The sequence below is a fragment of the Pteropus medius genome, unplaced genomic scaffold (genome assembly GCF_902729225.1).
Source record: "Pteropus medius unplaced genomic scaffold, Ma_sr-lr_union100, whole genome shotgun sequence".
NCBI lineage: Eukaryota > Metazoa > Chordata > Mammalia > Chiroptera > Pteropodidae > Pteropus > Pteropus medius.
Genome location: NW_024349804.1, coordinates 11,686,784 through 11,698,919, shown reverse-complemented (window position 1 = coordinate 11,698,919; position 12,136 = coordinate 11,686,784). Strand labels below are relative to the sequence as shown.

General features: G+C 55.8%; 1 protein-coding gene across 1 annotated transcript in view; it reads left to right on the top strand.

Annotated features, from left to right (window-relative positions):
* The window catches only part of EVC2 (EvC ciliary complex subunit 2), a 74,526-nt gene that overhangs the window by 49,593 nt on the left and 12,797 nt on the right, over positions 1 to 12,136 (top strand). The window contains 3 exon segments of the mRNA XM_039838206.1: positions 2,810 to 3,014; positions 5,527 to 5,649; positions 10,770 to 10,997. Of these exon segments, the coding sequence (XP_039694140.1) occupies positions 2,810 to 3,014; positions 5,527 to 5,649; positions 10,770 to 10,997 (556 nt within the window).

The window sequence follows — 12,136 nt, the reverse complement described above, 5'->3', positions numbered from 1 at the left end:
AACCTGCCTTGACTCTTCAGAGCCTCTGAATCGGGCTCGACCTCCCCATTATCAGATGGTCGTTCTCGTCCACTGCATTTGGATCCGTTTGGCCGGGACCGTTACTAAAGCCGACACTGATGTAGTCGTTCGGCAGAAAAAGAGAGATCTCGCTTCGCGATCGGAAAAGTCTTTATGATTTTTCCCAGGGTCGAAGAGAGTCAGCCAACAACACACACAATGTGAGTCTGCTCATATGCCTTGCTCGTTTGAGACTCTAAAAGGCTGCAGCCTCTCTGAGGCCTTCCGTAAACACGGCTTTGCACAGTTGTTGAAACACAGACGTGTAAGCTTCTGGAGTCCCAGCAGCGTGGGGCTGCTCTAGGAGTTCATAAGGACACATAGTTCTGGCCAGGGAGATTGTGCCTCGGAGACTTATGTCCCAAGTTCTTGCTTGGATTTTAAACTCCTTCACGGCAGAGAGCCTATCTCCTGTGGTTCTGTATTATTTTGGCACCTATGTAGCAGAGGATCGAGACGAGACCACCCAGGGCCGACCAGGTTTGAAGATGGGCAGGACTTGTGACTCACTGATTTCAGAGTCGCTTTCAAAGCTGCTCCACTCGGGAGGGGCGAGGGGGCAGCTGCAGTTTCCCGAGGGTCTTTAAAATAATTGTAGACCCCATGGGGTGAGAAGCCCGAGAGACGGGTGTCAGTGGCATGGGCTTGGGGTCTTCAGACTGTTTCTGTCCGGGGCCCACGTCAGCCCTGGCTGTCTTATTCTGCTTCCATGAGAAAGTTCCAGCTGAGCACTCCCACTGATATTTGGGTGTGATGGGCCTGGCCCCGCCCGCCCCCTCCCCCGCTGTATCCTGCAGGCATTTCTGCATTTTAAAGCTTTCACAAAGCATGTTTTATGCAGCCAGTGCAGATGGAGCATAGCCAGGAATAGCCAAGCGAGTCTGTTTGTCTAAAGAGAATGTTTGCTCAGTGAAGAAATAAGCACACATTGCCCCAAACAGGAGGGAAGAGAAAAGGCCTCTCCCTCCACTGCGGTCTCCTGGGTCAGGGAGGAGATTCTGACCAGATGTCCCCAGCTGGCCCCCGCCCCCCTTACGTCTCACTGGCCAGAACTGCGTCCTGAGAGGCTGGCGAGTGAGTTGTGGCTGGTCGTGGGTCACGGGCCTGGCCTTAGAGGAAGGGGGTCGTCCCCATGTCCTCATCCGTAAATTCAAAATGAATTTGCTAGAAGGATTAGCGATGTGTGAGCGAATGTGTTTGTTTCCTGGGGCCGTCATAATGAAGTACCACGGACTGGCCTGAAACAACAGAAATGTCCTCACACGGTTCTGGGGGCCGGAAGTCTGCGCTCGAGGTGTGGGCAGGGTCCTGCCTCCTGTGAAGGCCCCGGGGGGGAGGGGGGAGGTATTTTCCGTGCCTTTGTCTTAGTTTCTGGCATCACCTCAATCGTTAGTGTTGATTGGCTTATAGACCCATCACTCTGACCTCTGCCTCTTTCGTCACATGGCTGTGTCCGTCTGTGAGAGCCTTTCCTCTTTTCTTATAAGGGTACCAGTCATATTGGATTAAGGGCCTGCCCTACTCCAGTACGACTGACGGACATTTTAATTGCATCCGTAAGGACCTTATTTTCAGCTAAGATCACATCCATGGGTAGTACGAGTTAGGACTTGAATATATCTTTTTGGGAGAACACAAATGGACCCATAACAGCACAGTTTTCAGCATGGAGTGTGTTTTCTCTACATGACAGCCGTCGATCTCATCCTATAAGACCCAGCACGGGCCCCCTCACCCCCGTTCCCGGCCCACCTGAGCTGAGCCGGACGTCTCTCCTTGGGGTTAGGAGCCCCGTGTATAGTAAACTGCTAAGCGGGGTCAACGGACGATCGTTTGTCTTCGTGTCTGTCTAGAGAGTAAGACGAGGTCCCCTCCAGGGCCCTACGCCCGCTGACGCACAGCCTCGCGGCCCCGCGCGCTCAGCTCTGCGGTCTCGGCGCCCGCACGAGGTCGCGCCGAACACGGCAGCCGTTAGACGCCCGAGAAGCACCTGTGGAATGCAGGCGCGGCTGCGGAGATGCCGGGTTTTTCCCAGGCGCGATTTAGCTCATGACTGCCGCTCCGCATTTCCGACGTTCCCATCCCCAGCAGCGCCCCCCGCCGCACCCGCCACGATTTTCTATGGAGAACACATTGCTGTCCTTTTTTTTTTTAAATATAACTTTACGTGTTTACTTTTAAATTAATGTTAAAATTATAGTCGCCATACAACATCGTATTAGTTGCAGGCGCGGTCACTGCGATTAGACGTTTGTACACCTCACGGCGTGATCGCTGATAAGTCTCACCCCCACCTGGCCCTGGAGGGCGCTGTCACCTGTTATCGACTGTTCCCAAAGCTGCACTTTGCAGCCCCGTGACTGTTTTCACAGCCGGCCGTGCGAGCCGCTTCGCGCCCTCGCCGTTCCCACCCGTCCTTCCAGGCGCCCCCGTCCGGCACCGCGGTTGGCTCTGTGTCCACGAGCCCGTTTCCGTTGTGTGTGTCCGTTTATGGTGCCCACGAGACTCCGCACGTACGTGCGATCACGCGCCGTTTGTCTTTCTCCGCTGGCACGATGCCCTCTCGGTCCGTCGCGTGGGCCCCAGGGGCAGGAGTTGGCCGCAGCACCGCTAACAGTCACCGATAGGAAGCCGCCTGCGGGCCCCTCGGGGGACGCGCGGGGAGGGGGGCGCGGTGCGTCGCATCCCGGCCATCGGCCGCGGCCACACTGCGCGCACACACGGCCACACCGCGGCTCTTGCCTCCCAGGCGGCTCTGCTCCACGGCCTTCTCCCTGTCTGAAGAGGAGCTGCTCCGGGTGAGGCGGGACGTCCACGGCTGCTTCGCGCAGATGGACAGGAGCTTGGCCCTCCCCCGGATCCGCGCCCGCGTCCTGCTGCAGCAGCTGCACACGGCTTGGCGCGAAGCGGAGTTCCAGAAAGTGGACCAGGCCCCGGCCGCCCCTGAGCTGCAGGTACGCGGGGCGTCGCGGGCGGGGGGCCCCTGGACCGGCCTCTGCCAGCTGCTGGCCCTGCCGCCCCTCCCCCCGGCTCCTCCCATCTCTCTCAGCCCCGTCCCCTCCTCTGGCATCTGTACTCCTGGAGCCGCCAAGCTCGTCCTAACCTTGAGGTCTGCAGTGGACACACTCGTGCCCAGGCCCCGCCAACCCCCGGTTCACCAGCAGCCGGGAGTGCGGGCTGCTCACGGTTCGCGGCCACACCCTTCTCCTGGGCATCGCCCCGGGCAGATGGGAGCCACCTGGCCTGAAAGGTCACTCCCTTCCGCTCCCTCAGCCACAGCCCCGTGACTGTCATCAGAACCAAATAACCAAACACCGACTCAGGGTGCGAGCGCCTGGCCTTTTCTGTAAGTGGCACAAAGGAGACGCTCACCTTAGCTCATGTGGGCAGGAGACAGGGTCTCCCGCCTGGGCCTCGTAGACTGATGACTGACGGCTGCCTTTTTCTGAGCACCTGTTATGTGCCTCAAGGACAGACAACTCTTGGGGGCGGTGTTTGCTCCAGAGCCCCCACTGGAGGGCGTCAGCTTTCCTGGGACCCCCAGCCATCGCCCTCTCCCGGTTTGCTCACCCCCTACATGCTTATCGAGGTCCTCTCGGGAAGCCCGAGCCCCTGTCTCCAGCCCGCCCCTGGGGAACCTGACCCAAGACCAGGCCTTGAACTTGCTCTTTCCTCTGCCGAGCCCACGCTCCTCCCGGAACATCACGGAGCAACCCTCTGTGTCCTCTCGCGTCTCGGCCCAGATTTCGCTGCACTGAGGTCCTCCCTGAGCACAGGACCCTGGCCCGGGCGCGCAGCGTCGCGTGGCCAGGTTCCCTGTCTTCGTAAAATTGCTCACTGCATGAAATGTTCTGGTCCCCTAACGTGCTCCTCGTCTGTGCCCCCAGCCCGGCCCGGCCCCTGACCCACTCCCCACTCCATCCCCAGCACCTAGAAAATGCCCGGCATATAGTAGTAGGTCTGGGGATCGGTTAGTTGGCTGAACTAACCAATCGACACACACAGGTGTGTGCAAGATGTTGGCACTTCACTCGGGGTGATCGTCTGCTGAGATTGAAAACATGTTAAAAGCTAGGCTTAGAGCATCTCGCCTGAAGCCCACAGCAGTGCCAGGAGGCAGAGCTTATGTCCCATTTCACAGATGAGAAAACTGACCAGCAGAGGAAAAGTGAACTGGCTGAGGGAGCAGGGGGTGGGAGGGCCGCTTGGGCCGGTGTTTTCTGACGGGGAACCCACGGCTTTTCCTTTAGAGGAAGGAACAAAATTCAGACTTTTTTTTTTTTAAATAAAAATCAGTAAGTAGAAACAACTTGGAAGCTTTTACATTCGTTCATATTAAAAAAGTTTTTTCTTAGAAGGGTGCGGGATATGTAGCGTGGTGGTCATTGGAGAGTAAGGATTAAATCATCCAAATGTTTTGAAAGGTTTTGGAACAAGAAATAAAGATATTTGCGCGTAAGTAAAGTGCACTGTGTCTCTGCCCACCAAGGGCCGATCCTGGCAGGAATCAAGTGTCTGACGTTCAGGGTGCTTGGTTTTGAAATGCAGTTGGCCTTGCACCCTGCCCCGAGGGGACAGGGCGTGGAGCGGGCTCGCTCACTACCCTCAGAAGCAGGCGCGGACCGCCTGGCGTCCGTTGTCGGCCGAGCCTGGCCCCCTGCCGCGAACGGCATCTTGAGAGTGTGGCGGCGCAGAGGGCGGCGGAATGTGCCGGCACCAGCAGAGAGAGCAGCTCTGTCCCCAGGCTGAGCGGGTGGGACCCAGGCCCGCCCTTGCCAGCCTGAATGTGGACGAGCTACCGGGCAGGCAAGCTGGATGTAAGACGCCCCAGTAAAAAAAAAAAAAAATTGTTTTTATTATTTTTCTCATCTGTAAAATGGGTATAACGGAGACTGTTATGGGAATTGGGTGGCCTGATATATAGAAAAGAATTAATTGTGCTCAATACGTTACCTCTCCCTTGGGTCTCCCCCACCCCCCATGTTTCTTCTGGCCACTAGGTGACCCCTCAGTTTTCTCTCTGCTGATCTCTGGATCCAGGACGCAAAACAGGGACAGTACCTCTGACGGACATAACGTGTCCATGGCTCCCCGGGTGCTCAGACCACTTCTGCAGATGAGTTTCTAAGGCCCCATCACCTCTAAGAGTGAGACTTCCACCCTCTTTCTTCAAGCCTTTCCGTGGCTCTCCGCCACGGTGCAAGTTCCGCCACGGTCTCGGTGCCACAAAGGTTGGGGACTGCTGCCCGAGCGGCCCTCTCCTCTTCGTGCGGGGAGGAGCCCCCCCGAGACCGTGGAGACCGCAGGCCGCGAGCTGAGCTGGCTCCAGAAGGGGCGGCGCCGTCCTCCATCCAGCCGAAGGCAGCCGCGCGGCTCCGAGCGGCGGAAGCTCCTCGGCTCTGGGAGACTTGGGGCCACGTGGGTGTGCTGGCGGTCACTTCAGTGTTTCCTCTCCTCTCTGTCCAGCAGCAGTCCAAGGCGAGGAAGTCATGCTCCAAGAGTAAAAGCAGGATAGACCTTCTGAAGAAGCGCCTCAAGGATAAAATTCAGCTCTTTGACGAGCAGGCTCCTGAAGACTTGGTTGGAAAGGTCGGTGTCTCTGCCTCGTCTGTTATTGGTCACGGTGTCAGGCAGGGCCGGCGGCCACCCCGCCGGCCGAGCGCACGGAGCCCGTAGGGCGATGGCTGCCCGTCTCCACCAGACACCGTGTTTCTAAGTCGTGGTCGTGAGATGGGTCCCACTGCTGTCCCCTCATGCTGTTCACCTGGCCCTTCTGTCTGGAACCCCCTGCTTCACCTCCCCCCCGGCCTTTGGGCCTCACCCCGCCACCCACTGTCAACTCCCTTTCCTCCCGTAACCCGCGTCACACTGTTCGTCCCTGCCGCCGGTCTTCTGAGGAGGTGACACCGCCCCTGGCACTGTGTGAATGAACGCTGGGCTGCGGAGGTGACACCGCCCCTGGCACTGTGTGAATGAACGCTGGGCTGCGGAGGTGACACCGCCCCTGGCACTGTGTGAATGAACGCTGGGCTGTGGCAGTGTCGAGGCCGTCCTGGTCCCTGCTCCCTGGTCCCTGCTCTCGGAGGGTACGCGTCTGGAGGAGATGGACAGAAAGCACTTAAAATGACAGACCGTGATCTGTGCCGTTAAGGACGTGAATAAGGGACGCGGTGGTGACCGGGGTGGGGCAGGAGCGGGGAACGGGACCGTAGGTGGGATCCCTCCGAGAAGCTGACGTGCGCGAGCTGACACCATGTCACCACTGCCGAGGTGTCCGCTGGTGCCCCCAGCACTCGGCAAAGGCTGGGTTCCCGGGAGGCGGGGAGGGTGCGTCCCGATACATCGCAGCACATTTTGGAGTCGCTGCTTTTGTTCCTGCCGTCCGTCCGTCCATGTCCTTCGCCGCGTTGTTCGTTTATGTATTTATTTTTTACCTTTCGTGTAAGTGTGTTTCTCAGAACACAAACGCCTGAGCTGGCAAAGAGCCATTGGTCAGTGGCTCCTGCCAGGGGTGTCCGGTTGTCGAGGTCCAGGGGGCCCGGGAAATGCCACCCTGTGGTCTCTGTCAAATCGAGAAATGAGACAGACGAAGGCAGGGAGAGGAAAAAATGTCATCTTTCTGACGTCAGAGGTCATTTCCCACAGTTGCGCAGGGTGGGGCCGTGGGGCCTTGGCCCCTGCATCAGGGCGAGGAGGGTGGCAATGATAACACACTGCTGTGGCTTTATTTGAGGAGCAGGGGTGGGAAGGCACCTTTCCGCTTCGGAGCGGGCCACAGGGCCAGCCCCTCCCAGTAACGGAGCCGCTCCACGCGCGCCGTGATCCGGACGTCAGGGAGAGGCGTTGGTCAGCCGTGGCCGTTGAAGGACAGGCCATCCTCACAGTCGTGTCTTCCAGGGTGGCGAGTGCCGATAGCACGCACGCTCCCGAGTCGACGGCTTGGCCGCCCGTCGTGAGGTTAATCGATGGCAGCCGTCTGGCTCTGAGCGGTGACGTTCGGGCCTTCTGTTTGCAGGAAGTTGAGGACAGAAAGGACAGCCCGTGGTGTGAGCGCGGGCGGCTCAGAGTCGTGCGGTCACGTCTCGGGGCCAGGCAGTCCTTCAGTGCTGTAAGGATGGAGCTGGGTCCTGCTGACCGCCAACCAGAAACCCGTGGTAAAGCCCTGGCCTGGCCGGCAGTATGGTGTCCCCAGAGGGACTTGTGCTTCACAGCTGTTGGCTCCACCTTAGAGCTGGGGGCGGAACAAGGCACATCTGCTCTGCTCCGTCTCCCACGCCCGTTCCCTCCAGCTCTGTGACCTCAGTGAGCTGTGACCAGGAGACCAGGAGATGGCTTCTCTTTGAGTTTTTAAGTGTTACCTTCTGGAAGAAGAGTCAGTTTTATCATCTAAGCCTTTGAGTTTTTCATTTACATTTTTAATGTCTAATTTATCAAGACTTTTTTTTTTTTCTGTCGGAATGCTCATTTCTTAAACGACATTCTTCCATTTTAAGGCTACTAACTTGTTGTATTTCTCTGAAGACACTAGTGTTTTTTAAAGTTCCTTTTTAAAAGCTCCAGCGTATTACTCTTACCTCGGCATTCACTAGTGGCTTTCCCCAGTGTGGGGACATCCGTGGTGGCCTGCTCTCACTGAGGAGTGGAGTCCTGAAAAGCTGCTTGGAGGCTCTGAGCCTGTAAGGGGCTTGCAGACCGTGTCCTTCACTCTGCTGTGGCCGGCTGGGCCACTCACTTGGAGACCCCCCAGTGTTGGTATCTCCAGATCTTTCTTGAAGGCTGGTCCGTGTCCCCAGAGAAGATCTGTCCCTTACCTAGTGGTAAAGGCTTGGATGCTCACATTTCAGGAGCCAAAGTGGGGCAGAGAGCTAAGATTTTAGGAGTCAATATGTCAAGTTTCACCTAGCCTTTTCTTTGCAGTGCGGGTCAGAGAGGTCCGCGGTGAGACTCGGGTGAAGCATCTTGTCTAAGTTGCACAGCTAGTCAGGTGGTAAGCTTGTAAGAGATAACAGATCCACGGCAGACAAAACTGTGCCGGCTGGTTTAAGGCAGTTCCCTTAACTTGGCCTTTGCCCTTGGATTATTTTGATGATGGAGTGGATGATGGTGTCTTTTCAGGCATAGAAATGGATTTTTCTGTCTTAAATTGACAAAGGATGTTGATTCAGTGAGGTGGTAGTTCACTGAGCAAGTATTAACCCAGCGCACCTTTGCCGAGTCCTGATGCAAAGATGGAGGAGCGCGTCTTAAACATTCCCCATCTTCTTACTCTGAGCATTTGAAACACATCCGGCAAAGCATGGGTTACACCGAACTGCCTGCGGGGAGGCCCAGCCACCGGAGTCCAAGTACAGGCTTCTATTTGCACCGCCTTCTCCCGGCGCGATTCTTGATCTGGAAGGACTTCGCTGGTAACGCTCCTGGCCTCTCTCCATCCCTTGCCCACTTTTCTCCAAGGAGGGTGACATCTGATTGGTGGGATCAGAGAAGGAGCTGGGTGTGCTCGGTGCAGCCTCCTCCTCACTGGAAGCCAGCTGCCTGCAGGAAGCCCCCTTCCCTGCCCAGGATGCCATGAGCCTGGCGGGGCAGCCTGCTGCTGGCGGGAGCGTGCATCCGTTGGGACACACACCTGAGCCACATCCTCCAATCTAGTTTTCATCGATATTAAAGCTGTCGTTGGGCATCTACTTGGTTGTACCTGTTTCCAAACCTGGGCAAGGAGGGGGCTGGGATGTCTTGAACGCCTTAGAATCCCAGTCATTCTCTGCCAGTTGCCGTGGGTTAATCTGATCTTTTGCCTTTGAAGGACATCACAGTGCACAGAAGAAGGTACTTTGAAATGCACATGCTATCAGGGAAGCTAGTAGGGAAGTGGTTTGAAGTTTCCATTTAAAATAAGAGTGTTTGGTGGCATATTGTCTTGCAAATGAATTTTTATTACTTTCAGCAGCTTGAATATTTAATGAAGCCTGTCTTTAATACCACATAGAAATGCAAATCTGCATCCTTTCCCAGGAGGTCTTTAAACAAGGATGAAAACCGTCTCTAGAGGCACATCCTGTGGTGCTGGAATTAACAAATTAAGCTTTCCAAAGAAGAAGACAGGATTTTGGAGAATCTTTTCTTAATTTCGCAGTCCACGTCGTTCTTATAGTACATGGGAAAGGCTTTCGTCCTCACCCACGTTTTAGGTGTGAATTTGCAGAAATAACCTTGGGAGACAGCTCTTGTGCTCACCTCATCCGCCCTGACACAGACTCCGTGGCCCTTCCCACACTGACCCCAGCTCAGTCCCCTGTGACTGAGCCTTAAGGGACATTTGGGCTACTTCCCATCCAAGGGTGGGGGAGAGTGAGGCCGCATGGAGGTGACCTGAAAATCTGAGCTAAGAGCAGGTGTGTGACCAGGGGACCCCGCATCACACGCGCGTTTCCACTTATGGGAGTTCAGCCCTTCCCGCTGCCTCAGGAGAAGGTGCATCTTCCCGGACCTGGCGGTCAGGGCCTCTGTAATGTGCTTTCTGCCCACCCCTGGGGCCTCATCTCCCACTTGTTTCAAGCTCTGGTCGAATTCACCCTCCCGCTCATCCCGTAAGAACCCCACACATTGCGGCCACAGTGCCTTTGGTCATGATGCTCTTTCTACCTGAGTATCTGCCTCCTTCACCATCCAATTCAGACCCCGTGTCTTCACAACCTTCCCTGACCCCTCCTCCATCCTCTGAAACTACCCCATAGCATTGCGTCTGGACCTCCTCATGGCACCAACCCCATTCTACCCTGAATAATTATATTTACACCAACAATAACAGCAAAAAGCTAACATCTAGCGAACATTCTCCTGTGTCAGGCACTGTTCTAGGCAGTCACAAGAAGTGGATTATTTAATTATCAAAATACTTATACGAAAGACTTCCGTTTCCGGATAAGACAGAATAAGAAGGCCTCCGTTACCCACTCATCCCACTCATCCAAAACAAAACAAAACGAAATGAACAAAATACATGAATCCATGGTTTCTGAGGCCAAGACCACAGTCGAAAGTGATCTCTAGGAACGGACAGATGAGCTGAGCCCCGTGATTGTCCCACTGACGGCCGTGGAAGGGCGCCCCGGCGTTGGCCCGGGGAGCGGGAAGATGCCTTGCGTGGAGGAGACGGGGCTAAGATCTTAATTCGGGGCAGCCCAGTCGGCTGGATTTCAGCGGACAGGACCGGAGATGCAGGGGCCTTTCAATCACGGCAAAGGTTTCGGACAGTCACAGAGTGTGGCGTGTAGGGCCGCGAGCGGTCAGAAAGGGCGGGAGTCCCAGGGGTGGGGGCAGGGGTGGCAGAACACACCTGTCCAGGCGTACCTCAGCTGGGGTCGGCGTGGGAAGGGCCACGGAGTCTGTGTCAGGAGCTTTGAACACTCATCCTCTATAACGGGGATCCGGGAAGGTTATAGCGACACAGGTCACTTTAATGTCAAGACAATAAACGGGGGATGAACAGCTAGACCCCCAGAGCCCCGACGAGGCTTCGTAAGCAGAGATGCCCTGCGGTCTGGAACTGCGCACTGCAGAGTCCAGTGCTGCTGCTTCGTAGATGTTTGAGACCTTCCCCGGCTGCCCAGCCGAAACCTAACCGGCTGCTCTCTGTAACTGGCTTGCCGTCTGCCCTCCACTATCCCTCCACTGACTGCCCTCTGGTTTCTGCCTCGGCCCCTCCCCAGGTCCGAGGAGAGCTGCTGCGGGAGAGGGTGCAGCAGCTGGAGGCCCAGGAGGGCCGCTTTGCCGAGTCCCTCGTCTCCCTGCAGTTCCAGAAGGCAGCCAGGATGGCCAAGACGCTGGGGGCGTACACCGCCCTCCTGAGCATCCAGGACCTGCTCCTGGAGGAGCTGAGCGAGTCCGAGACCCTGACGAGGTCGGCCTGCGTGCAGATCCTGGAGTCGCACAGCTCCGTGAGTGCGGGCGGGGGTGGAGGCCGGCCTGCGTGGTCGGTGGTCGTCGGCTGGTTCTTAGGGCCCACCGATGGTTTTTCACATGGCCGTGTCCCGCCTGTGCCATAGGGTCGTGGTGGGGATGCCGTGACGTAACTTGCCTGGGGGCACGGTCACTGCCCAAGACGGCTGTGTTTCCTTCCCTTTAAAAAGCATCCCTTTGAATTCTACCGCCATCTCTGAAACTGCGGTGCGCCTCAACAGGCCACGGGTCCCGTTTCTTCCACAGTGCCATGAAAAGGGACAGTGTGGCGTCTGACCAGTGGCACGTTAGGTGCAATGAAAGGTCAGGGTGTTGCTAACTTTGATGATTCTGGTCATTACCCTATTCCAGCATGCTGCGTTTTCCAGGGCGTGAGCGCTATAATCATAAAACAAGAGCTATGGCCGTAACCGTTCCGAGGACTCATTTTAGGTCTTTGATGTGTAGATTTTAGAATTTCCTGCATTATCTGTTTTGATAATAATTTTGTAAAGCGAGGAAAGAGGGACTCACATACTTGAGTGCCAAGTATGTGGCAGGCAGGCACTAACAGGCTGCGAATGGACACACTCTCTTTTAAGCATTATTCATTCTTAGTCGTGCATTTAAGCACGATTAATGATAAGTTGCAGTGCTATGCTGTTTTATAATTATGCTCTTTGTCATATGTTATGTTACTTAATTGTTGAGCCGTGCCATGAGAAGGTACTGTCATGATGTTCCGTTCTAAGGAAAAGAAATTGGGTCTCGGGCAGGTGGCAGGTGAAGTTCCTTGTGACGTCCACTTGGCTGATAAGTGGCGGGAGCTACAAACGTGATCTCTTTCTGACTTCAACCCCCCCTGTCACTTTGATGGATCACTCCAGTTGATCCTGCCAATGGGCGTTCTCATAGTTTCTTTTAAAAAGTCATAAATATCAGACTCTGAAGAGTCCAAGACTATTTTCCCCGTACACATTATGCACCCTGCACCGTGACAACTGTTTTTAGGAAGAGGAAGAAAGTGGCAGTGTCGTTGGTTTTGCGGCACAAGCCATCCAGATGCTGGGTGAATAAAAACAAACATAGCGTTTAATGCTTCACGAGCTCCCAAGAGAGTGTGGGAAGTCCCCAGAGG